The sequence below is a fragment of the Columba livia genome, chromosome Z, assembly GCF_036013475.1.
Source record: "Columba livia isolate bColLiv1 breed racing homer chromosome Z, bColLiv1.pat.W.v2, whole genome shotgun sequence".
Lineage (NCBI taxonomy): Eukaryota > Metazoa > Chordata > Aves > Columbiformes > Columbidae > Columba > Columba livia.
In genome coordinates, this window is record NC_088642.1 from 77,079,278 (window position 1) to 77,106,736 (window position 27,459).

At 39.9% G+C, this 27,459-nt stretch overlaps 1 protein-coding gene across 2 annotated transcripts in view; it reads left to right on the forward strand.

Annotated features, from left to right (window-relative positions):
* MSH3 (mutS homolog 3) overlaps nucleotides 1-16,501 on the forward strand; it is a 125,711-nt gene extending 109,210 nt beyond the window's left edge. For both annotated transcript variants that reach the window (XM_065046429.1, XM_065046430.1), the window contains exons 21-24: nucleotides 8,437-8,623; nucleotides 8,833-8,962; nucleotides 11,552-11,726; nucleotides 15,511-16,501. In XM_065046429.1, coding sequence (XP_064902501.1) covers nucleotides 8,437-8,623; nucleotides 8,833-8,962; nucleotides 11,552-11,726; nucleotides 15,511-15,619 — 601 coding nt within the window. In that variant the 3' untranslated portion in view covers nucleotides 15,620-16,501. The remainder of the gene's footprint in view (nucleotides 1-8,436; nucleotides 8,624-8,832; nucleotides 8,963-11,551; nucleotides 11,727-15,510) is intronic.
* The last annotated feature ends 10,958 nt before the right edge of the window (nucleotides 16,502-27,459 follow it).

Consider the following 27,459-nt stretch of genomic DNA (forward strand, 5'->3'; position numbering starts at 1 on the left):
TGTTGGGTTTCTTGGGACTGCAGGAGGGGACATGCAGTAGTCAGCCTGCCAGTCCTCCCTTTGAGATGCTTGTTTTCATTTTCTTGGCAGACGAGTTTGCACACTGCTTTTGATTTTTAACCTGTGAAGTCTCCATAAGTACTGTTTGCTAGCTGCCTGATAGACAATCAATAACCCAGTTCAATGGGAGAAGACTTACACAGGTCTTGAAATGCAATTGCGCTTGTGTTGTTCCATTCACATTTGGATCAATATTAAGTTTTTCCGTTCTCATCAACATCATGTTCAGTTAATACTCACATTTTTGCAGCCATTCATTTTCTGCAAAGACCAATAAGACTTCAGCTGGGAAGAGTATTTTCTGCCAAAAAATAAGTGGATACAGACCAGTTGTTGTGAGATTTTATAAAAAAATATCAACTATATAGTGTTAATCAAAAACATGTTGTAGAGAACAGTCCCATGCAAGAAAATAAACTATAAGGCAAGAATCCATCTAATCCTTTCTTTCTGTAAAGTACTTATTTTAAGTTTAATAACTCCTGTTCAAATACAGTGATCTTTGAAGTGACATTTTGAAGGGTTTTGTGTGAGAGGGAGTGAGTGGAGCTGTAAAGTCATGTTATGAATTTATTTTATTTGTGTTTTTTTCCATGTTCTCTTTGAATCATGGAAGGAATGTCTTTGGTGGTGTTGTTGAGAGAGCGGTATTCTACACCTTGCATTGAAGATATTCTCAGAGGAAAGAGTAATTTTATTTTAATGTGAATTGTTCTTGATGGATAAATAGTTTGACCATGAGTACATTCTGATATTAAGTCAGGCTTAATTCTAACCCCTGGGAAGACAAACCATACCTGGAAACCTCAATGCCTTCTCTTAAACTGCAAAGGCAGTGTGTAGAGACTATACTAATTAGGTTTATTCCACAACAGGCACTAGGTTTCATTTCTCCAGTAAGTATTTTAGATTAACTTTTAAAATCAAGTGCATCTTTCTAAAATCAAGGTGGAAAATCTGAAATTTCATCTAAGTTTTTTTTTTTTCAGCAAGAAGCATTTTATGAACTAGGAATTAAAAAGTAGCATTGGAATGTTGACACCTGTATGAGAATAAGGCTCTAGGGAACGGTTTTGCAGTCTTGTTTTCTAGAATTCACTCAGTTTTATGTAGTTGGTTTCTGTGACCTCTGGGAGCTCTTGGGCTGCTTGGTCATTTTCACAAGCAGTGCCAGGGATTCACACTAACATAAAGAAATAATGAAATACCTGACCTCCACATAGTGCTCTTAATTTTATAACCAAAACAACTAACAGCATGTTGGATAACTTCTTTTGAAAGACAGCATGGAGAAACCCTTAACTAGAAGCTTCTGGATTTCAGGTTCATTTTTCTGCTCGGCGAAATCCTTTTTTTTCACTGCCTTCTGTCACACTAGGGCAATTTCTGTTTTAACCTATATGTTGTCACTTTCACCCATGGCCTGCTAGCATAGGGCAGCTGCAGTTCTCTGGGGGCCACTCTGCTCCACTCCAAAACAATGTCTTGTGTTATTCTATTGTTTTCATACCACTGTTGGTCATCAAGTCTGCAAGTCTGTCCCCTTCTTCAGGACACCTGGGTTTTTTGAGAGCAATATTAACAGGATGCTGAGAGAAGGAACTCCAAGAAGACCTCTGTGACTTCAATTTCAATTTTCTCCTTCCATATATATTTTTCATGAAGAGCTCTCAAAGCCCACAGGTGTGTCTAGCTGATCAAAAGCTTGAAAGCACCAGGCCTTGAGGTGACTTTCAGGACCACACATTTTAGCAATATTAGTTGGCGCCTGTTGAGAATAAGTTTATATGGATAACAACTACGTAAAAATTCTTGAGATGCAAGGAAAGAAGTTATGCTATTTAATTCCTGTGGTTTCTGAGTGATATCATAGCTTGTATAATTAAAAAAAATCCCAACATTTATAGAGCCTTGTAGGACAAAATATCTTAGGATATCTTCCCAGGATGAAGGGCACTTGCTTTAGAAAAGGTCAGTACTGTGCCCATTTATTGACTCTGGAAAGCAGGTTAAAAAACAAAACAAACAGCAACAACAAAACACATTTGATTGCACCTACAGCAGAATAAGGAAATCTGTGTCTTTTTTTCCAAGGGGTCACATAGAGGTTAAGCGTATAGTGCTAGCTGATTTACATAAAGCTAGCTACTGCTGCATAGTTTCGAACTTATCCTTCAAAAATTAATTTATGAAAACATTGCTTCCCTGTTTCCCTGTGGTTTTTTTTTCCAAGTCTATAGACAAGAATCTTTACCAGTTGAAACCTAGCACTGAAAAGAGATAATGTGTCCTTTTTTTTTTTCTTTACATAATAGATGTGTTGAACATTATAAGATGAAGAGCTTTTAATTTTATGAAATTTGGTTGGCTGTCAAAGAGACATTATAACAAGTGGTTTCCAGCCAAATTGCATTTGCTGAGGAGTGATGGATCTCTTGCCAGCACTAAAGAGGCGCTCTTCGCATTGGATGTCTGCAGGCTCCTCATGGGCAGAATGCAGTAGTCTTTCTGAATGTAGACATTAGAAATTCCATAGCAGAAATGGATTTTTTTTTATTAACCGTGTAACTACTTGCAGCAGCTGGTGTTTTAACAAATAGACTAATAAAGCTGGTGAAGATGGGTGGCACGGTTTTTGCTCTAATGGTTTGCTTTTGTGACTGTCTTATTCTGTTGTAACCTTTTCTCCTAAGTCCATTATTTTTCTTTTTTTTTTAAATTGAGAGAGGGAAGAAAAGAAAATTTGGGTAGTGCATGACATGTCTGCATCACTCAGGGACAAGTCATACCTCTTTCACTATATTGTCACCATTAAAATGTAATCAAATACTTATTTTTGTGTATATATAAAGGTTACAGAAATATCTGATCCCATTGTAGGTAGCTTTCCAGAGAAAGTGAATCTTGGAGATTTTATTAAGACCATGTGTAAAATGAAAACCAAGCAAACAAGAAAGGAAGTGCTTTAAGTGCTGGCAGCATTAAGGCTTAGTATTTATAACATTCTTTTAGCATTTTTACCCTAACAATTCATAGGGATAGCATCTCAGGTATTAGCTATAGAGTAGCTGTTAACAATGGTAAATCATCTGGATTCTATTCAGCATTGTGGGAAAGAGTTTATTATTTTGATGTATGAAAATATTTAGGAGGCAAACTACATCAAAATGTAAATTCAAAGCAACTGAATCTCGTGGGAGTTTAGTGGGATTTATTATGGCTGTTTTAAACTTGAAGAATTGTTTAAGCAATAGGTGTTTTGACTCAAAAACTTTATTGTATCAAGAATAATATAGCATACAGTTAAGGAGCAATGTGTTGTTGCATATTAACCATTACTGTTATAAATGCAATCATCCACATTACAATAGTTATTCTTACTTGCCTCTGGGATAATATTGCATAACACGTCAGTTTAAAATACAAGTGTGATTCTTCTAGTGTCAAGGACAGGGGGAGAAAGAACAATTTTATCCATTTTCAAAGGATGACATTTAAGAGTTTTTATGTCATTGAAAAATACACGTGCTTTTTAATCTGTAGATAAGCCTGAGTTGGATTTGAATCTTTTAAGATGCTGAAAAGAAAGGCTTCTTTTGCAGCTGTTGTTAACAACCAGAGCAAAATAGTACTCATTTCTGTTTGTATCTTGAGCATTCAGTGAGGAAGTTCTGAAAATTATTTTTGTGAATGCAAATTAGATACAAAATGACTAAATGATTTTGAGGGCTCTATGGAAATGATGCAATCCAAGAGAAAAATAGAACTGAGAACTTTCAGTGCAATCATCATAGGTGCAGACCAGACAGCATGGTAGGTGCTGTCTCTGTAAGGAAAAGCCAAATAAAAATTATAAAATAATAATACCAATAATCCTAGGGTTGGAAACTAAGATTAAAGTTGCCGACTGTGGAGCCAGAGGTTGTTCAGACATAGAACCATAGAATCATTTTGGTTGGAACAAACCCTCAGGATCATTGAGTCCAACCATAACCTAACTCTAGCACTAAACCATGTCCCTAAGAACCTCGTCTAAACGCCTTTTAAACACCTCCAGGGATGGTGACTCCACCACTGCCCTGGGCAGCCTGTTCCAATGCCTGACAACCCGTTCTAGGAAGAATTTTTCCCTAATATCCAACCTAAATCTCCCCTGGTGCAACTTGGCCCATTTCCTTTTGTCCTATCACTTGCTACTTGGGAGAAGAGACCAACCCCCTCCATGCTACAACCTCTTTTCAGGTAGTTGTAGACAGTGATAAGATCTCCCCTCAACTTCCTGTTCTCCATGCTGAACAGCCTCAGTTCTCTCAGCGGCTCTTCATCAGACTTGTGCTCCAGGCCCCTCACCAGCTTTTTCTCCCTCCTCTGTGCTCTCTCTAGTATTTCCATGTCCTTCTTATGATGAGAGACCCAAAACTGAACACACTATTGAAGGTGGAGCCTCACCAGTGCCGAGTACAGTGGCACAACCACTTTCCTAGTCCAGCTGGCCACACTATTCCTGACACAAGCCAGGATGCTGTTGGTCTTTTTGGCCACCTGGGCACACTGCTGGCTCATGTTCAGCTGCTCTCTATCAACATCCCCAGATCCCTCTCTGCCAGGCACTTTCCAGCCACTCTTCCCCAAGCCTGTAGTGCTGCCTGGGGATGTTGTGACCCAAGTGCAGGACCTGGCACTTGGCCTTGTTAGACCTCATACAATTGGCCTCAGCCCAATGACCCAGATGGTCCAGATACCTCTGTATGGTCTTACTACCCTGCAGCAGATCAACACTCCCACCCAATTTGATGTCGTCTCCAAACTTGCTAAGGGTGCACTCAATCCCCTCATCCAGATCATTGATAAAGAGATTAAACAGAACTAGCCCCATTACTGAGCCCTGGGGAACTCCACTCATGACCAGCCGCCAACTGGATTTGGCTCTGTTCACCACAACTCTTTGGGCCTGGCCCTCCAGACAGTTCTTTATCCATCGCAGAGTCCACCCATCCAGGCCATGAGCTGCAGCTTCTCCAGGAGATGCTGTGGGATATGGTGTCAAAGGCCTTACTGAAGTCTAAGTGCACAACATCCACAGCCTTTCCCTCATCCACTAAGCGGGTTACCTTGTCATAGAAGGAGACCAGGTTGGTCAAACAGGACCTGCCTTTCATAAACCCATGTTAACTGGGCCTGATCACATGGTTCTCTTGTATGTGCCGTGTGATGTCACTCAGGATGATCTGCTCCATGTCCATCCCTGTCACCGAGGTTAAACTGACAGGTTTGTAGTTCCCTGGATCCTCCTTCCAGCCCTTCTTACAGATGGGTGTCACATTTGCCAACTTCCAGTCAACTGTGACCTCCCTTGTTAGCCAAGATTGCTGATAGACAATGGAAAGTGGCTCAGCGATCACCTCAGCCAGCTCCTTCAGGACCCTTGGATGGATCCCATCTGGCCCCACAGACTTGTGGGTGTCCAAGTGGTGCTGCAGGTCACCAACCATTTCCCCTTGGATTATTTGGGCTTCATTCTGCTCCCCATCCCTGTATTCTGGCTCAGGGGGCTGGGTATGTGGAGCACAACTGTTCTGACTATTAAAGACTGAGGCAAAGAAGGCCTTTAGTACCTCTGCCTTTCCCTTCATTTTCTGTCATTGTTTTCCCCCACATCCATCAGGGGATGGAAATTCTCCTTAGCCCTCTTTTTGTTGCTGATGTGTTTACAGAAACATTTCTTGGTGCCCTTTACAGCAGTAGCTAGGCTCAGCTCTAGTTGGGCTTTGACCCTTCTAATTTTCTCCCTGCATACCCTCGCAGAATTCTTGTATTTCTCTTGAGTGGCCTGCCCCTCCTTCCAAAGGTTAGAAATTCTCTTTTTATGCCTAAGTTCCAGCTGCAGCTCTCTATTCAGCCAGGCCAGTCTTCTTCCCCGCCAGCCTGCCTTCGAGGACCTGAGGACAGCCTGCTCCTGTACCTCCAAGATTTCCTTTTTGAAGAGCAACCAGCCTTTCTGGACTCCTTTGTCTTTCAGCCTGCCTCCCAATGGGCTCTGCCAACCAGCCTTCTGAACAGGTCAAAGTCTGCCCTTCGGAAGCCCAAAGGAGCAGTTCTGCTGACCGCTTTTCTAACTTCTACAAAAACAGGAAACTCAGTCATTTCACAATCACTGTGCCCAAGGGGTGACCTCCAACCGACACGTTGCCCAGGAGCCCTTCTCTGTTTACAAACAGGTCCAGTGCGGCTCCTTCTCTGGTAGGCTCACTAACCAGTTGTGTCAGGAAATTGTCTTCCATGCACTCATACATAAAAAGTATTTGTCTTCTGGTTAACTTATTTCTAGTTAATAGTGTTAAAAATAGATTAATTTATATTGTTATCTGTAGATCTGTGCAGTACTGTGATAAAGGGGGATTGTTTGATTTTGCAGTAGTACATGATGGCTGAACCAAACTAGGAAAGGGGCTGGGACGTGTTGGGGGCACTGTGAGAAATTCAGTAATCCCTTCATAGTTCTTAACCCAGCATTTAAAAGGATTACAGAAAATGTTCATTTCACAATGCGTTGGAATCCGGAATTATATATTTAATTCATTGAAATTAATGTGAAATTTAATTAGCTTATGTGCAAAATCACTTTTCTTCCCCACTACGTAGGAGTATAACTAGTGTGTGTGTATGTAAGCTCATACTCAATGAAATGAAAACTGTCAGTTTGCACCTTGTATCATAATGCCCATATGCAACCAAAACTAGCTCATTTGTTATTGAAGATTTGTGTATTGTGAGGTTATGCATGCCACCCTACCTAATTTCCAGGGCAGGGACCAGAGAATATATAGAACTCATAATTCTGCTGTGTCCAAGCTGCTGTTTTTTGATATTGGTAGTCAATTACTCTTGACAATCACAAGATCCCCGTAAAATGATTAATATCTTGCTATGTAGGCAACAGAAGCAATTATATTAGAGAGAGATGCAGCAAAAGACCGAGAGGAAAAAAAAAAAAGCTATACTGGGATTCTCTTTAAAGGTTTTGATTGGCTTTAAATACTGTTGTGGCCAGCTGTTGAATCTGAAAATGTAATATGCTAAGCCCATGAGTCAGTTTTCCTTAAATCAATGTGGCTTGTATGTAACTATGTTATTGGCTGATGAGAGTGAACAAATCCATCTTTACAGCCCTGCTCAGTGGCTTGGTAATGATAACCTATCTCAGAAGTGACATTGTAATATGATTAATGTAATTGAAAAGCACATATGGAAAAAGGGAATGTTCTTTTTTTCCAGGTAGAAAGCGTATTAATTGAATAGGTATGGAAAGCTGCAGGAGAAAAACAGGGTGAATTACCAGCAGATTTCTGAGATGAAAACTGCAGTTTTACAACTGGAGATACCTTCAATCCTCAGATTCTTCTATGAATCTGAAACAGCGCTGAAAGGCATGAAACATGAAGGGTTTTGTGTGTGTGTGCACACTCGTGTGTAGGGCAGAGGAGAAACTCACCTGGATGGAGGTCAGTAAGTTCAAGAGCAGTTGTGTAAAAAGATGAGGTGGGAAATATTTCTCTTAAAATGATACTTAAGCATGTTAGTAGGATTGTGTGCCTATGTAATTAGCAGAAATAATTGTTATTCTGTTACTGCTTGAAGGAACTAATTGCTGTACCTGTATGGATGCACAAATACCTGGTCACATGAGTGTTCACTCTGTCTCTACATGAAAATGCTAATATCTAATACTTTCAGGTGTTGTTAGCATTTAAAAAACATGCAAATTAGATGGTCAGACTAAACCAATAAAGTAAAATTCATTTTCATAGCTACCTTTGCTGGAATCCTTCTTGCGAGCTGACTGGTCCGGACTCCCAGGGTGCTTTTTAGGAGAAGAGCAGGCTGCCTTATACTGTTTGTCGAGATGGAAGAACTTCATGCTAAGAAATAGCCCCCTGTCCCTGACTTTGTCCTCCCCAGTTCCTGTTGTTGACATGGGGTGCTGAGATTTCTGTCTGTGGATTTACTTGGGGACTGATAACCCAGAAAAATTCTCTGCTGTCCCTGCAGCCTGACCTCCCGCAGGTGCCCACAGGGCCAGTGTACCCTGTTGTCCTGAGGAATGCGTGGAAGCCCGTGTTTAATGGTACATGAGTAGTTCCCTCTGGACCTTTCAGTCTTTTTTACCGTCTCATCTACACCATGTGCTGTGGTTGCTTTTTTTCCTAAGCAGTAGCTTGTCCTGGAAGGTGAATGTTCTACCTGAGTTTTTCTGCTCTGCTTGGAGCAGCAACAAGAGATGTGCTACAAAACAGTTTCATTATCATGAGTTATTTTTGGTATTGTCTGGCATTTATTTGAACTTAATCAACTGATCTGTTTTGTGTCCTAATGCAGAATGGGCGCAGCAGACAACATTTACAAAGGCCGAAGTACCTTTATGGAAGAACTGAGAGATACTGCTGAGATAATAAGAAAAGCAACTTCAAGATCGCTAGTAATTTTGGATGAACTGGGAAGAGGAACTAGCACACATGACGGAATCGCTATAGCTTATGCTACACTTGAACATTTTATTAGAGATGTAAGTGTTCAATCTGACACATGCTCAGTAAATTCTTTTTGCAGCCTGCACTATGGTATGCTTTGACATGGTGTGTATTTCCTTGTAGAAATGCAGCATGTCTAAACTCAGAGCAAAGAAATAATAGATAAAGGATACCAGCTCTGTGTTGCTGTGTTTAAAAAAAAATTAAAGTCAAATCTTCTTATGTGTTTATTTCATTGTTGTAGGTGGAATCATTGACACTGTTTGTCACTCACTATCCCTCAGTTTGTGACCTAGAGAAGGTGTATCCAGAAAAAGTTGGTAATTACCACATGGCTTTCCTGGTGAATGAGGAGGAAAGTGCTGAACAAAAAGGTACGGTATAAATCCATCTGGGATTCTGGCAGTATGGGCATAGCCAGAAATTGTAAAATTGTAATGGTAATTTAAACCTTGACATGAAAGTGATAAATCCAAACTTACTAGAGTATCAGCCTATATACACATTTTGGGGGGGGGCTTGAAAACCGAACAAAAATTTCTATTTAGTATAAGGATGACCGAGCACGCTCAGATAGAAGATTAACTCACTCCAGTATCCAGCTTTTCACCGTAGCCAAATACAAAGGATGGGGGAGGAAGGATTAGGAAACAAACATATAGCAAATCTTCCTCTAAAAGGTCTCACTGTCTGCAAACATTTGCTGCTTAGGAGGCTTCAAAAGCTAGATGCATTTTCTGGTTTTTAGTATCTTCAATGGATTTTATTTCAATGAGGTTTCTAGTTTCCCTGAGTATCATTGTGCACTTTTAGCATCTTCATCCCACTGAGTCAAAGACCTCCAAAATTTAGCACCATCTTGTGTGAAGATCCTGCTCCTCTTGTTTGTTCTGAAATTCTTGAAATATCTTGTAGTTTCAATTGGCGATCCCACTTCTTGAATTAGAAGAGGCAGAAGAATAATCTCTGTTCATCCTTTCCATGCCATGCATAATTTTGTAGTTTGCTTTTCTTAATTCCATTCAGTTCTTGTCTTACCATGCAGAAGAGTTGCAGCATCTCTTCTTCTTGTCACTGTTGCTCTGAATTAGTATTTTCATTAAAGTTTATCAGCTTACTGCTTAGCTCTTTTCCTTGTTTGATAATGGCTATGCTGAGCAGCTCTGTCTGCAGTGATGATCACCCTTCATGGTGAGGACTGTTACCATCTGTTTCCTATCTTTTAACCAATTATTTACAAATGCAGAGGCCTTCCTTTTAGATTGTAGCTGCTTAGTTTCCAAAGAGCATGTGATACAGGACTCTTGTCAAAAAACTTTTGAAAATCCACATAGGATTTATCCACTGGATCTCTCTTACTCACATGGCTTCCAAACTTAAAACACATTTTTGATGTAGGATTTCCTTCCGTACAATCTGTTTTGATTTTTTTTTTTTCTTGATGTATCTGGTTTAATCAGGTGCTTGACAGTTCTTACTCTGGTTTTCCCACTTTGCCTGATAGTTGCCTGTTCCCTACATCATTCTTGGAAATAGTTTTTTAAGAATTGGCATGAAGTTTGCTATTTACCTTCTTCCTAAATTTTTTTAATATTGTATTATCTGCTTATATTGTAAACTAATAGAGACAGGGGACTTCAGTGTTTTCCACTGAGTTATGTATTTAAATAAATAATCTATCACTTTAAAAATGTTTTTCAGAGAGTTAGTTAAAGAAATGTTTGGCTAGAGGGAGACTTCATCTTTGGTATTGTGTTTCATATTGGAACCAGGGATCCCAGAAACATGTTAACTTTGAGAACAGATAATTCAAAGTAATGTTGTGTTTAGGTGAGCACTATGGAGTGATGCATGTTTCCAGTAATGAGCATTGCTCTCCTGGGCATCACCATGTCCTTTTCTCACAGAGTTGATTAATTGAACTGTTAATCTCTGGTACTCTCAGGCAATTGAGATGTTATCGGTATTCAATAGTTACTGTTCCTTAACTATTGTGTCCGTGAAACCCTATACTTTGTGTTTCAGTGTCCTGCATCAGCATTTCTGCTTTGACTGTTAGCTGACCTAAACCTTCAGGCCATATGTTGCCTTCACTGTTTTTCTACAGAAAGCACAGCAGGTGTAGTGCCCCAGCCTGCGAGCAACAACACATCTGTTTCTTGCTCTCCCTGTATCTTCAGCTCCTTATGACTTAACATTTTAATTGTTTTATTTTAGATGAGTTTTATGGCTTTTTTTTTTTTTTTTCAGTTTTTGACTGGGATCACTCAGATCAAATCAGCTTGAGTCATCAGCATTTATGGAAATCCCCATGGTTTCCAAAAACCTGCATTTTTAAGACAGGAACAAATGGCAACGAATGACCCCATACTTTTTCTGCTCTTTACACAAGGCCTGGATTGTGCTGGGATGCAACAAGAATGTCTAAAGAGGAAGGGGTCATCAGATTTGTAATGATGGCTTTTAAGTTTCCATCTTATTGTCATGGAATAGAAAGAATCCCTAGCTGTAGATTCACCATCCTAACCTTTGGTTTTAGCTAATGTTTTCTGTGGCTCCTAAGTTCCTGACAGGCAGCAAACTTTTTGTTGTGCTGTAGTTACAGGTTTCTTAATTGTGGGATTACTGACACTTCCTTTATTCTGTCATTGCTCAGCAAATGTGAGATGCAATATCTGAGTTGCAGCGTTAACTAATCAGTTTGATGTACAAAGACTCAAAGTTTCGTGTGTGCACACACACAAGTCTGCTTCATAAGACCCCAGGTAAGAATACAGTAAAGGGTTTTTTTTGTCTCACAGGGGGTAGGTGAAATGTGTGGTCTCAAGGAAACATTTTTCGTTCATACTTATTCAATGCTATAAATCACACAGCAAGCATGGGACTGCAGGCTTTGCCATTTTAGTCTGCTACATTTTATTAACATAATAGAAGAGCTTTTGGTTTTGGTTTTGTTTTATTAGGACCTGAAGATGGAGAGAATCCTGAATTTATCACTTTTCTTTATCAAATAACTAAAGGAGTCTCTGCAAGGAGTTATGGGCTCAATGTTGCCAAACTGGCAGATATTCCTGAAGAAATCTTGAAGAAAGCAGCTGACAAATCAAAGGAGTTGGAGACGATAGTGAATATGAAAAGGTCAGAACAATTGTGATTTTTTTTTTCCTCCCTAATGAAACTCAGCTGTGAATCAAAGAGCATTTCACACAATGTGCATTAAAAAGCACAGTAAGAGCTACTTCAGATATCCTCCTACCCTTCATGGAAGAGACAGTGAGACAAAACTTTGAAAAACATATTTAGGAAATTATGCTATCCATTTCAATCAAAGCTTTAGATTTTATAGTTAGCTGTTATATCAGAGCTTAATTGCTGCCCCCTGAAAGAAGATTGAAATAAACTAAATACACATTGAGCTAACATGAGGAATAAACTATTTATTATTTTCTTATGGCAAGTACTAGCATATTTAGCCTTTCAGGTATATATTTTCACTGTTTCCAGGAAGAAAAATTTGAAATATAACTGTCTTACAATGCCTACTTCTGTACTCACCAGTGACAGCGAAAATATTAATAGATTTAATTTAGAAAGTATATTTTTCACTTTGAAAATTGAAATTAGATTTGCACGCTATAGTGTAGAAGGAAATGAAGTTATTATTTTTCTGATTTAACTTAAAAATGAATATTTATAATATATTTTGATTGCATCCTGAACACACACGATTTTACTGAAAATCTGCGGATTTTCATACTTTTCTGATAACTCATTTTCATTTAGGGATATATGTGCCTTATATATTAGACTAGTTATGAAAATTCCCATGTGAATCAAATGACATCATTTTTATAAAACCTGTAACATGATGTACACAATTTAGAAATATGTGCTAATATTGATTTCCACTGAATTTTTTTGTTGTTATTATTTTCAGTGGCAGTCAATTCTGCAAAATTCAAATAGCCTTTTAGGAATATAATAAATAAAGAGCTCTCTTATCCGATGGCCGTAACTAATCCTGACAGAACAATTTAAAATAAGAAAAATTTAAGTACTAATTATATTTAGGTGCAGGCAGATATTTTGGGACTTAGCAGTGCTTAGTGCTTAACACCAGTTTTTATCCTCTTTTTAAGTAAGCAAAATAAAAATGTTCTGTTGAAGATACGTGACAGTTTATGGGGAAAATCGTGTAGCTTATGTTAATTGGAAATAATGGTCAATAACTGATAAAAGTAAACCAACAAGTTACTAGCAATATCTGAACTCTGTTGTTAGAGGATACATACGGTTCTAAAATCAACAAAAAACTGTCGTATGGAAAGGTGAGAGTATGAGCTGGAAGGTCAGAGTTACTGTATAATAAAATTAAGATGTAAAATAATATAATAATATGTTCCTTTAGTTTATCTTTCTTTGTTCTATGAAAACCAAGCTAGCATATTACTTGGACAGGGCCCAAATAGGGTTCTGGCACATCTCCATTGCTAAAAAGGGAGTTAATCATATCAAAACCTACAAGCAGTAAAAATAGTGTGCAATGATGTTGTTAGAAAACTGATTTACAGTGTCCATAGAGGGGCAGGGTGAGGGCTGATTTGCTAGTCTTAATTGTGGGACGTAATTGCGTCCCATTTACCAGCTTTCAAATATGTAAGCTGCCATCTGTATTTTAGTTACCGGTATGCGATTGGCTTGTATCCTTAAAGTGAAAAAGAATAAATACTTAATCCAAAGCTGTGATGAGTGCTTTATCCTGACTTGTCACAGGCTGGAAGCACCGCACTCCCCAGTTCGCTGCGGACTGGGGCCACTGGAGCTGCACCAGCAGCTGTGGCTTGGGAGGACCTGCCTGAGCAGGGTCCCCAAACCCATCTCGTGAGGCTGCTGCTGGTGGGTTTGCTCCCTGCCCTTTTCTCGGTGGTGCCAGGGCTGGGTTGTGCATGGCCACATGGCTCGAGAGAAGGAGGCTGAGGGGGGAGAGCTTATCACTGTCTACAACTACCCAAAGGAGCTTGTAGCGTGGAGGGGGTTGGTCTCTTCTTCCAATTAACAAGTGAAAGGACAAGAGGAAACGGCCTCAAGTTGTGCCAGGGGAGGTTCAGATTGGATATTACCAAAAAAATTCTTCACAGAAAGGGTTGTGAAGCAGAGGAACACAGGCTGCCCAGGACAGTGGGGGAGTCACCATCCCTGCAGGTGTTTAGAAGATATTTAGACAAGGTTCTTAGAGACATGGTTTAGTACTAGAGTTAGGTTAGGCTATGGTTGGACTTGATAATCTTGAGTGTCTCTTCCAACTGGAAGGATTCTATGACTCTAAAACAGGCCAAGTTAGGGATCTGATGCAGCTGAGAAGTCCTTCTTTCTGGAGGTGATATCACACAAGTTCAATTTCCTGGTGTTACTTGTCAAAAGGCATTACTGTCTTTTTGATAGGACAAGGGGTGATGGTTTTAAACCAAAAGAAGGAAGATTCAGGCTGGACATAAGGCAGAAATTTTTGCCCCTGGGGGTGGTGAGACACTGTCCTAGGTTGGCCCGAGAGGTGGTAGATGAACCATCCCTGGGGACATCCCAGGCCAGGCTGGACGGGGCTCTGAGCAACCTGAGCTGGTGAAGATGTCCCTGCTCATGGCAGGGGTGGCAATGGATGGGCTTTGAAGGTGCCTTCCAGCACAAACTGTTCTATGATTCTTTGAGTCTACCTGAAGAAGAAAAGGGTGGGAGTGAGAACATGGCCCTTCATTCTGTCAGCAGTTGCTAAAAGTAACCTTGAGATTGCAGCCAGCCTGCCAGACCAGCCTACCCCGTCCAAAGGTTGACCCTTTTGCCTCCCCTTTTAATGACACTGCAATGGGAGGGATCAGATACAGGGATATCCACCACACAGCAGCTGCTAATTCAGCAAGTTTGACCTTTATCAGGTTATTCCTTCATTGCAGACCTCTTGCATGCACTTTGGAGGCAACTTCATGCATCTGTGTAAACCTGGAACTCAAGTCAGCGGAAAATAAATAAACAAACAAACATGACAAATTTATCTGATAATTTCACAGTGCATCAATTATTGTATCGTGTAATTCTTAATTTTTCCAGTTCATTATAGAAATATTTTCTTTTGTATACTCCTGTTTATTTTTACTTACTGCTATGATGTGATCTAGGTGTCAAAGTATTCCTCTGTACCTTCTCCCCCAAATACACATTAGCAAATTTTAAAATGTGTATGGTGTATTTGTGAGAGGAAATAAAAATTATCATGATCTTGGGAATCAAACTCAGACCTGTTCATAGAAGTATAGTTGTGCTGTCACAATACCCACAGGCTAGCTGCCTTGTCTTATTTTTCAAAATCACTTTCATGTTATTTAAGAAAATTCACTGGGTAATTCCGTCCAGTCTTGACATCTTTGTCATCAGGAATGTGTGTTAGCCGATTTTAAATGTCTTCTTGTTATTTGTCACAGCTCTTATGAGTCCCTCTCAAATCAACACATACTAAAAAGAAAGTAAGAAGAATGTGTATACTAATTTAGTTTGAAAATGCATTATCCTCTGTGTGATTCTACAAATGCAAATTTGTAGAAACTGAACACTGGATATTAAATGATGCAAACTACAATGTTATGTATTTCCTTTAATGGTTTACTCTTGCTCAGTGTTTTATTTCATCTTTTCAATGCTTCTGGTACAGTAAGCTAGTTTTAAAATTAAATTGTTGACTGTCCTAGAGGTGGAATACATATATTAGAAAATGTTGACTGATTGTTTAAAGATCACATAATATTTTGAGCTACGCAAACAACTATTTTTGACTCTGTATAAAATTCTGCAGATGACTCTAGAGCTTTCAAGATTTGCTGTGCTTAATTTAAAAATGTATCCATGTTTTGACTGATTTTTTTCTTTCCCCCAGGAAAAAACTGAAGTCCTTTGCTGAAATATGGAAGATAAATGATTCTCAGGAACTACAAAAATGGAAAAGTATGTGCGAACCTGAAGATGAAAGAGAGGATGGTTTTTAATCCTCAGATCATGCTTGAAGATAGAAAATATTGGGGATACAAAACATAGGTCTGGACATTTACAGATTTTATCAGGGTGTAGTTCTAGGTGCATTAAGTTGACTTTTCTGCCTTTTGAGACATAGAGATGCTGCATTGTGACACGATGCCCCACATCCACCTCCTGATTTTATGTAATTTTCTCACTCCACATTCCTTCCCTGCAGCATTTTCCACCCTTCACCTCAATTTTAAAATGTCTACTGCCATTGGATTTAGTTTCTAATTATGTTCACAAAACATTAAAAAATATCTTGGTAAGTTATTAGCTAAATCTTTTATAAATAAAATAATGTCTTTTAACTTTATTGTACCTCAGTTTCTAAAGAAATACTGCTCTGCGTTCGGAAAATGTAGCTAAGTCTTGACTATGCTTTACTGCTGTGCAATTGGTATGAATGAATACCATAAAGAGGTTTTTCTTCTGTTTTAGTATTAATGCATTTAAGATGTAGTGCTTTTGTAGAGCACCCCCTAAAGCTTATGTGCACAATGAATTTAAGAAATCGTGTGTTATGTGGCTGGATAGGAGAGTTTCATTTCTACTCATGCAATTGATGTTGGTGCAACCGGTGGTTTTCAAAGCAGCGGCACAAAACATGCGTTGACTGTATTTTGTTGTCCCTCTTCTTCATTCTCATACACACCTGCTTCCTTTTCAGCTCCAGATTTTCTCCTAATCTTGGCCATCTCTGGCAAGGTCTGGAGAAAGTCTTACTCTGAATAATGCTGGACTATTGTAAGATGAGGTGGAGGAGGCAATTCCAACTATGCAACTGGCATCCCCAGTGCTCTGTCAAATGCAGGGTGAAAGCTGGAAAAAATAAAATAAATGTGTTTTAATTTTTGTATTCGCAGTTATTAATTCCAAATTTCACATGAGATTGTGATTTCCAAATTTGTCTTCCTTTATAAAAATAACCAGGTAACATATGTTGCTATGAAAATGGACAAATACATTCACATACTTAAACCTTGGCAAAGAGTTTGTCATATTTAAGAAAAAGTCTTTTATTAAGTGAAAATAAGTTAAATAAAATATATTGATTTTACTAAAAGGAAAATAATAAAATTAGGGTTTGTAATCTTTGAGTCAGCTGAACCTTTCTAATTTTTCAGTAAATGAGGGATTTTTTTTGGAAAATAATGTTTGTCAGACAAATATGAAGTAACATTGCAGGTGACTGAATAAGCCTTTCCAATTCAGAGAACTTTGTGCAGAAATGGGTGTAACTGTAACTGAAAAGCAATTGCTAACCTTCACTGCAGACTTTTTTCCAGGTTCTTCAGGCGACAAAGTGACGTTTAAACAAATAGTTTGTTTGCTACTCAAACAGCAGCAATCAATACGAGCATCTCCTTCCAGACCGTGGCGTATATTTATCTAAACTGAAGAACTGAAGAAGAAAACTGGTCTTTCAAGGTGTGGTCACACATGTGTTTATCTGTGCCACACTTTGTGAAGCACAGTGAATGTAATTCTGCTTTATTAGTGCACACAGATGCAGCACATTGGATCTGAGAACCTCTGACCATAGTCTTCAAAGAGAATAAATAAGCCATTACTAAATTCCCGTAGGTGCTAAAATGTGCTTTTATTAAGGCTGCCTTTGCCCTCTAGCGAGGATTCACACTATGCTCTGACAAGAAAAACAACACCTGGACGCAGTCTAAAAAACAAATAAAAAATGAAGAAATACAATTAAGAATGGGGAAATGGACACAGTATTACTGGCCTGTTCATACTATCAAGTACAAAGCAATTACAGCAGGCTTTTCTCCTAATGTTGGTGATCATGTTGGAAATAACTTTTTATTTTAGCCATGCTCAGTTCAATAACAGGTTTTCTTGCTGTCCCAATAAGGTTTCTTCAAGATATGTGAGCTAATTATTAAAACAACTGTTTTATTCACTGCTGATTATTGTAATTCCTAGCAGATATGTACAATGACTGTTGGAGAATGCACTACAAGGAGATGCATGCTATTATTAGACGTGTTTCCTGCTGGTTTTAGGATACATTTATAATGAACCACACAGCACAGTGCAGATTTATCTGGACCTTGTTCTGCTGGGCTGGAGCATCCACGCTCGTTAGCAGAGCAATGGCTCTAGGAGGTGACGAGTTCAGAGCTCACTTGGGTATGCTTGCAGAGCATGAGCTTAGGCGCAGTCTAGACAGGCAACCAGACATTCCTTGGCCTTTGGTAGCACAGAGTGCAAGAGAGAAATAAAGAAACAAAGACTTGCTGGAAAACAGGGAAAATAATTTTGTAGGAGTGTTTTTTCATGTCTTTTGCTGTGGTAAGTTGGGACTTCTGTGTCTGTCATAGCAGAAGTTCTTCTAAGAAACAGAAAGATGAGAAGCTGGTCTTCTATTTTTCTTTTTATTTATTTTTTTTTTTTTTTATTTTAAAGTCCAGAACACTGAGCTTCATCTTAAAAGAAAATTTGAAGTACAGTTTTGGTAGAGGAATCGTCTTGGAGATGTGCCCTGTTTTTAAACCAGAGAAATAAAATTTCAGCTGTGTGCTGCATCAGCAAGCTTGATCCTGCGTACTGACAGATGTCAGGTAAAGTAAGGAGAAAGAGTGACCTGTACTTAGGTGTCCTTGGTTGTAGTGGGAATTCATGCTAGTCTTGAGTTTGCCTTCAAGAAAGGAATGTCTAAGCCTCATTGTCTAAATATTAATATTTTTGGAAACCTGCACAGTGTATTGGCTCCTGCTGCCTATGCCAGCATGTTATTTACATTGTCAAAATTTAATATTGATGTGAAAAATACAACTTTGTGCTATACATAAAGGTACAGTCTTCTTGAAAGACTTTTTTATTTTATGGCCTTCATCCATTTTTTTAAGGATGGTATTTATCACTTTCTTAAGCTTTTTCATTGTTCTCTCCTCCCTGCTCTTAACGTACAAATTTTAATGCCTTTGTGCATCTTGTCTTGAATGTATTGCCTTTAGAAATCACAGTGCCACAGGTTAGCAACAAAAACTGGTAGACCATTTTGATGGAAGAGAAGGAGAGAGAGGGCTGGATATGCTGTCACTGCCTTTTTGTATTTGGTTATATAAGAACATTATAGAATACGCAAAGTAAAATACATTACCAGTAGCAATTACCTTTCTTACTGGCATACAACATCTTTCACTAAAGTAATTCTCAAGGGGATTTTTCTTTGTATTGCAAAGTTTTCCAGAAGTATTTATAGAAATCCCATGAATTTACCTACATACATCAGTTTACAATGCATTTAAATTAATTTAAAGATCACTGAAATGTCAGCTGAGTCAGATATTGCTAAAAGTCTGTTCACTGCAGTGAAAGTAATGTTTATTGAAATCTATTGGAAAGTAAATTATCAAAATATTTCTGCTATCTGTAAAATCTAGTGAGAATTTAATTCAATTACGTTAACTTCTTAGTAGTTCTGATATAAATGAGTGTTTCATAGGGAAACAGAGGTTTGGTAGATTGCATTGCACTGAGAGAAGTATGACTGTGTTCCAGAATCTGGATCACACGTCAGAATGGTTATTATGGTTATTATCCCTGCCGAGTCTCACCACAGGTGACCTTTGCTATCTCCTCCAAAATCCTGGCACCAGTGCCAAGAGTGCTGGACACTGATCTGAAAGGTGAGTCCGAACTGCCCGTCTCTTTTCCCGCTTTCAGATTTCACAGCATATGAATGGAGTGGATGGTTCTCATCACCTTTTAATTGTTCCTAAACATGAAGGGCATAGCAAGCTGAAATTTACCATCTCAGCTTAGTTTTCTCATCTCTGTTCAAAGCTTTCCTCCGTCTCCCTGCAGAATCTCTGACAATTGAATCCAGATCAAATGTCTGTTAAATCCAAATTCTGGGTGACAAACTTGCAGCCTGCTGATCTGAATCGGGAATTTTTTAAAAAGCAGACAGTCAAAGCCCAAGAAGGGATTTATGACTGAACAAGGATGAATTCAGGACTTAAAATCCAGCTGGTAGGTAAACATAGGGTTCAGTTCTGAGATCACGTATTTGGGTCTTTGACCTGCATCAGTTCAGCGCTGTTGGCTGTTCTTGTTTTGAAGCTCAGTTCAAGGGAAGCCATGGATTTGCCCAGCTTGGTAAAATCCTGTACTAAAAAATATGTTTGCCAAAACTATAGAATGCTGCTTACCGTAACAGTGCTAGCTTTGTCATTGTACATGGCTAGGTACATGTTTGGTGTGGAAATCCTGCTTTGCTTGAAATGGTAGATCATTTTCTTATTCCTCAGCTGCAAATGCAAAAACTTAATGCCTTTTTTAATTACATTATAGATTTTTCTCCTTGCCTAGACACAGAGAGAGGCAAAAAACAAAGTATGTTTTCTTGGTTTCTTAAAAATCTTTAAAAAATTATTTCTGAAGCAGTCATTTTGTAAGATATGAGTCCTTGCAGGCCATGCTGTTAACTGTGAAATGGTGTATTTGTCTGAGACTAAACTGGTTTCAGTCGTAAGTGAGCTGTAGAGAAAAGGACAGTGTCTAAGATACTGTTCAGGGGAAATAAAAGGCTGAACAAGATAAAAGACAGATCTAGAAATCTAAGAATAATTAGCTGTTCTAAGAATAATGGCATTAGGAAACAGGATGGTTTCCTCCTACATGTCAGGATTTGTTAAAGAGCAAGCCGGCACCAGTTTGATTGATACTATGGGCTATGGTCTTGCTAGCCAGCAGTTATAGCACATAAGATTGAGAGTTTGCCAGAGGCTGAATTCTGCAGCGAGCCCTTGTGCTGCTCCAGATGTCCAGCACTCAGTCACATACGGTATCAAGAGCATCATCCCCAAAGGAACAAGAGGGGACAAGAAGTGGTGCCTGGCATGGGGTTCATGCCATTGCAAACACAGCATTTGATGGCCCTAATTCTCTCTGGTTTGTGGGTCACACACACAACTGGTATCTTCATCACTCAGGAAGAAGGAAGCCTTGCCCCATCCTCAGCTCTGTACACAGTCAGCAGAGAACAAAGCTTAGCCCTGGAATACCAGTCCTGGAAGTCGGGCAGTCTTCTAAACACATATATGTAAAACAACTTCAAGTAAGAGGCTTTCAAATACTTGTGTCCTTTTGAACTTGAAAGGAATCTGTAATAATATTTTGACCGCCCTCCTTCCACATGTTTGCTTGTAAGTAAAAGTATTTTTTCAGGTATTGTAAAATAAGGTAATTTTTATTTAAAATACTGGTAGCTGCAACTGGTAATAATTAAAAATACTGCTGATTTTCATGGATTTTTAGCCTTTCTTTCTTTTTCATTTTTAATCAGTTAGTTTTTATGACTTTACTATATGCTATATGAAAAAGGATGCTTCTTGAGAAAGAAGGGATCGGAAAACACAATACACAGCAGATTTTAAATATGCAATCTGCAATAAGGAAGTAGAAATCAATGTTGCTTTTCACTTATAATAATCCAAATATCTAGGGTGACTTAAAACTCCTAGTGTCCTGAATACCAGGAAGATTACTAGATATAATTATCTCACTCTTATGTAACAAAATGAAGGTTTCAGTCAAGTACCAAGCTTTTCCTTCTGCCTACATATTGAAATATTTCTCTTTGCATATTCTTCTCTGCATAAAGCATTAGAAGTTGACTGTCGTCTTGGAGCATTTCTGAATATCTCTTGTATTTTATGGGCACATATTTATAGTTCTTCTCGTTCAGAGCAGGGGGAAATAAAATCGCAGGGCCCTGATGCTAATCACTAGAGGCAAGCATCACTGAACTTACCATGCGGGACCTCCTTTTGCTGGAAGGTTTGTCAGAGTGGTGGACTGGTCTGTGCGGGACCATCTCCGTGAACCTTCATCCCCAGGGCGCTGGTCCTCTGGCTGGACCACATCGCTCGCAGGAGGAGATGGAGAGGAACGCTGTCCCTTCCGGACACGGGCAGGGTGAGCCTGCGGGACACAGCGGGACGGAGCGACCCAGCTCACCCACAAAGGGTTGGGTTGTTTAGTCAGCTGAGGTTCCTGCTGCCGGGGAGGGAGAGGGGAAAGGTCTGTCCTGCGGTTAGAGGGAGTTGATCCACCACGGGGAACAAAACTGCAGATGGGATACACCGGGCAAATATTTGTTTCGCAGTGAGGAGGCTAAAGATCATTCCTTAGATCACTGCTTAGATGTGCTAACTTAGGCAGCTTGTCAGCACCCCTGTCTGTGCGCCCGAAACACCGCACAATTGCTGGAAAAACAGAGTGGGGAGCCAGGGGGATACTTAAGGAGAGGGCCTTGAAACAACATTTTTGTCCTGGTTTAACTCAGCCTACCCAAAATGTGCATCACTAGGGAGTGGTAAGACTTCCAATTTGGATTTTTTTCAAAACTGTTTTAATAACGCAAAGCACACAACACCAAGGTATACTGAGCTGGCTTTTCTGCACCATCCAAGAATATTCTCAGCTGTTAGGCTGTCACATTGCAAGCAGCATGGTGTCCAGTGAGACCACCCTCTTTCCCAGCTGTTTGGTATCTGTGGTGGTGTTTTATACCAAGCTTCAAGTTAATCTCATTTCATTGCGGCTCGCTGTGAAAGTATTTCTATATAAAGGTAAATACTGTGCTCTATTTGCAGCACTTTACTTAAGCAAAGACTCTATTAATGCAATAAGCAGCTGTATTAAGTGGCCTGATCTGCTATGCAAGTTCCTATTCTTAATAGCTTCCACGTAGGAAAAGAAAACTTTGCTAATCCTTTAATTAAATTTGCAAACTGCAACTGTGTAAGCCTTTGACACTTATTTTTTTGAGAAGCAATTAAGTCTTAAATGTAAGCTTAAGCCCATGGCCAATGATATGTTTGGTCTGACGTTGTATTACGCTCAACAAGCCAGGAGGCTGAGAAGCTGTAGCTTTTCTTCCCCTCTGTCCCCTGCAGTGAGAGTAGAAATGCTCGTGTTTCCCAATGATGTGCGGCATGCAGACAGCACGCAGGCAGCTGTGTGCATGGCACAGAGATTTTACCTACTCCCACAGTTTCATCTAGGAGGCTCTTAATTCTCCTCTGGGTCTCTCCAAGAATCTTTACATCCTTACACCCTCCCTACCATCACTGCCTAACATAGCTTTACTCCCTTTTTAATGGTTCTAGCAGGCTTCATCATCTGTTCTCATATCCAGTGGTTGGTTCTCAGCCATTATGTGCTACAACTGTCTCACCTATTATTGACAATAATTTTACTTCCTTCTGATAAAGGTGGAGGGTGTTCACCAAAAAATAAAAAGCCCTTGATCCTAAATTTAAACTTTACTGTCTACAGCAGCATCTTACAATTTAGACGAGGTTCTTAGGGACATGGTTTAGTGCTAGAGTTAGGTTAGGTTATAGTTGGACTTGATGATCCTGAGGGTCTCTTCCAACCAAAGTGATTCTATGATTCTGTGATTCATTCTTCTGCAGTAACCAACTTCATGCATTTCAGGTCAGGCTGCAGGAGTGCTCTGGATTTTATACTCTCAACACTTGAATGTAAAAATGTTTCAATACATTTCTGCATTCTGCTGTTCCTTAGGCTGATGTGTTCTGCAGTCTCTCTTTTATCCCGGTTTCTGTAAAGACCTGTCCACATGCCTCACCATCAGATGCAGGATTGATGAGACCTGTCACACAGTAAACAAGCTGTTCGGCTGCAAGAACCTCTTCCCTAAAGTCTGGGAAATGCTGGACCACGTGTTTCCCTCTTGCCAGGGTGAGTTTACTGCTATCTGCAGTTTTTTAGCAGATTCTCAATTCTAGAAGTTAAATCTCCAGAGCCCCTTCAAAAGGTTCTCAGCGACTTCAGCAAGAGTTGGTTTAGGTTCTAGGTTAGAAATTGGTTTGTTATTTCCCCTGTGTTTCACAAAATCTCAGCTAGCATTGTCTGTTTAGCTTTCTTTTTAGCTTACACATTTAATCATTTCTTCTATATTTTTGAAATGTAGGTAAAAGAATGACAGGGAAAGGCATTTTTAGTCTTTCCTCCACCCTTATAGAGTAATCCTTTAATGCTTTGCTTATAACTATGGTAGTGCAATAAAGGAATATCTGAAATTATATTTTCAAGTCTCAGCCTCACTTGGTTTCCCAGTTTGAGATCCACCAAGTGTTGAGGCAGGTTGATACATACCAAGTAGCCCAGTGCTGTACATCAGTTTCCCTTTGCTTGACAGAGCTGTGAGCACTATTAAGCATTTATAATTTTTCCCTTTCATTTCCTCTCCCATTATCTTTTTTGCATCACAGACGGCTGCCTTGTCAAGCACTTACTGAAAGCAGATTTTTTTTAAAACTGTAATTCTGTTCAAAACCTCACTGGCCTCCTATAACAGACCTCATGGTGAAGCTATTGAGTTACAGATGCAGCTGCCCAGCATTACAGGGCGAATCAGTCAGATTATGGGGAGCACAGCGTTGCGCTGAAAAAGGAACAAAGAAAACTCTGAGGTTGTCTGAGCACACCAATATTGTGCATTAGCGAACAGGGAACACTGCTCCTGCAGAGCTTTCTATCCAGCGCTGCGCAGGTGAGCACTTCACCAAGCTTGGGCACAGCTGCGGTGGTGGAGGAGACCAGAAGGTGGCTGTGGTACCAACGCGTAATGCTAATTCGTGAGGTTGCTAAAACCCCACTTGTCCCTTAGGAGATTTACAGTGGCTTTTGTGAAACTCATTGCATGCAGAAGATATGTTTTCTCCAGTTAAGAACACATATCCTAATAAAAGATTTATGCATTACATTCAGACTGGGTTTGCAACGGAGGAAATCATTGCTATTAAAGGGCCCAAGGCGATACAACCTTTTCTTTGCTGGCAGGACAAGTGTCAGGATAGTTTATAATGTTCCAGACAAGGAGAGGAGATGAATTATTTGCAAGAACAAATACTGGTTCTACATCAGTGTTGAAGTGGTCTTGTCACATGTCGTGAGTGAAACAGTGTATGTACTGGTCAGTACTTGCCTTAGAGGTTTACAAGCTATTGCAAATAAATTTATTTACATACTAAGCTTCATGGACAAGTGCATATTTTTGTTGCTGGACTCCATTTTTCTTTCGGAAACTGAGGGCTATACATTTTGTACATGCCCCTTGACCGTCCCAAGAAAACCACTCTGACTTCAACTTTGGTCTACACTACACGTATGAAGAAACTGATACTTCAGTAATAGTTCATACTGCTTTGGAGTTTATAGTTTTGTGACCCGAAGTGATTCTTCTGAAATAAATGGGATTATAAATGTACTGAGTATAGAATTTGTTGCCTTTAAGAAAGATACAACATTTTCAACAAGTGCCACCAAAAAGTCATGAAAGCAGAATATTTGTGTTGTCTCTGTTAGACTCTGTAATTCTCTTCCTTAGGCAATTTCGGCATAGGTCAATGTTCTGACACTCCTTCATGCATTGTAGAGAAGTTACTATAAGCCTCTGTCATGGTCTCCCACGAGTACAGAAGTATGTCTGATCCTACTTTTACTGTGGATGTACTACGGAAGAGAGATGGACACAATCATATGATCTCTTATGTCTCACCTACACATTCCTCTTTCAGGCCTTGGGTATTTTTTGAAATTACCGGACGCTTTCAATCCATATCTTGGAGACACGCTCCTCAATAGCGTGCAGGGAAGCTTGGTAGTCAGAGAGAGAAGACGGATGTGAGTCCAGAAGACCTGCTGGGGAAGAGCAGGCAGGTGTCCAGCCCTTCTCCTCTGGTTGGGGCCACCAGCAGTGACCCCACCAGCACGGGCAGGAGTTGCTCTTGTGCGGCCAGGTTACTTGTGCAGGCAAATGGCTATGCCAGGCCGAGGGAGCCGGCTGCCATGGGGAGAGTGGTTGGGAACACGGTCAGGAGGCTGGAGGAAGGCAGGCTTTGCTCTTGCCGTTGTGGATGGGGTGACATGTTAGAAATCTTTCCTTGAGGTACAACTATGTCGTCAGAGAACAGAAGTTTGTAAGCCTGTATTGTTTACGTAAGCACTATGTTGTTTATGTGTTTAATATATATGTCTTATGAGGAGCAGTTGAGGGAGCTGAGAGGAGACCTTATCATTGTCTACGACTACCTGAAAGGAAGTTGTGGCATGGAGGGGTTTGGTCTCTTCTCCCAAGTAGCAAGTGATAGGACAAGAGGAAATGACCTCAAGTTGCACCAGGGGGAGGTTCAGATTGGATATTAGGAAAAATTTCTTCCTGGAAAGGGTTGTCAGGCACTGGAACAGGCTGCCCAGGGCAGTGGTGGAGTTACTGTCCCTGGAGGAGTTTAAAAGACGTTTAGACGAGGTTCTTAGGTGCATGGTTGAGTTAGGTTATGGTTGGACTCGATGATCCTGAGGGTCTCTTCCAACCAAAATGATTCCATGATTCTATATGCACACACACACACACATATCTATATAGGTATATTTGGAAAGCCATGTTCTCACCTGTTAGAGTAATTATTTTAAAAATACATTGTTCTAATTAAGTTATATTATTTATTTAAATATTATTTAAGTATATGTTATGAAACTATATATTATAAGCTATGCATGCAACCATTTGAAAATTTCCATTGGATTTCCTAGCACTGCGAATACTCTAGCATGTGTGAGTCCAATCCAACTATTTTAATGGCAAATGTCATCCCACAGTATTGGCAGATGTAAAGGGCATGAGTCAGATACCTGAACACAGACAACTAATGTGATTTGAAATGTCCTGGGATAGCGAGACATCCTCATGAGGCTGGCAGATGTGCAAAGAACACAGGGAAGACCCGCGTTTCTCTGGTGCAGGTCTTGTTGTGGGTCATTTCAGAGAGGCTGGCTATGCTGTGGTTGCATGTGTTTGGGTGAGTCAAGGCCAAAGAGGTGGCAGCAAATTTCCTGCCTGATGCTGGACTGCTGAAGCATTTCCCTGGTTGTGTCTGCGACTTGTTTCATAGAGCAGCCGAGCCCTGTTTGCATAGGCAAATCTGACGTGGCAAGTGTCTTGTTATTCGTCTCTGACCATCTAGTTCTAACCCACCTCAAATGACTGTACGAGGGTATCAGCACATTGGATCACAACCATTCACGTGCGAAGGACTGCTCGCAAGAAAAACATTTTTGAGACCAACTTCTAATGCCTTCATTTCCTTCACTTGTTCACTTGTGTTTCTAAAAGTAGACATTTGTGTGAAAAAGCACTGAACTAGATTATACCTCACTGATGGCTTTATCCATGCGGTAAAACTCATACTCAGTCCCCAAGACCTGCAAGTTTTGTTTCAGTGTTGTGACAAGTCACAGTGGCCATAGGTGGAACAGGTTTAGTCATCTGTGCTTCTCCAGCCCATTTCAGGGGGAGCAGGAGGCTGGAGTGTCCTTTTACTCCAAACAGAGCTCCGTGTGTGTGAACTTCCTATCACATTAGGTTTGTCCCTGCCTCTCTAAGCTGCTCAGTAGCTTCAGTGCATGGCACATCCGTGTATAACATTCCTGAGCGCTGCTGCCTGCTTTCAGCTGTTACATGGGCAATATCCACTCCTTGGCTTTAGAGACCAAAGATCCCATTTTTTTTCCTTCCCTGTTACACCAGGAATTCATATTGCACTATAAACAAAATATAGTTCAAGGATATATATATTTTTTATTATCCTGAATGGTAAGCAGCCTGTTGCTATGTGTGAAGTGAAAGCTTTTAAGAGGGCACTTTATTATGACCTTCACAGAAAATACAAAACTAATGTGTGTAACTCTCAGCTGAGGATTGTTTACGTGCTATGGCAGTTAACTGTTGGCAGAAACCTTCACCTCG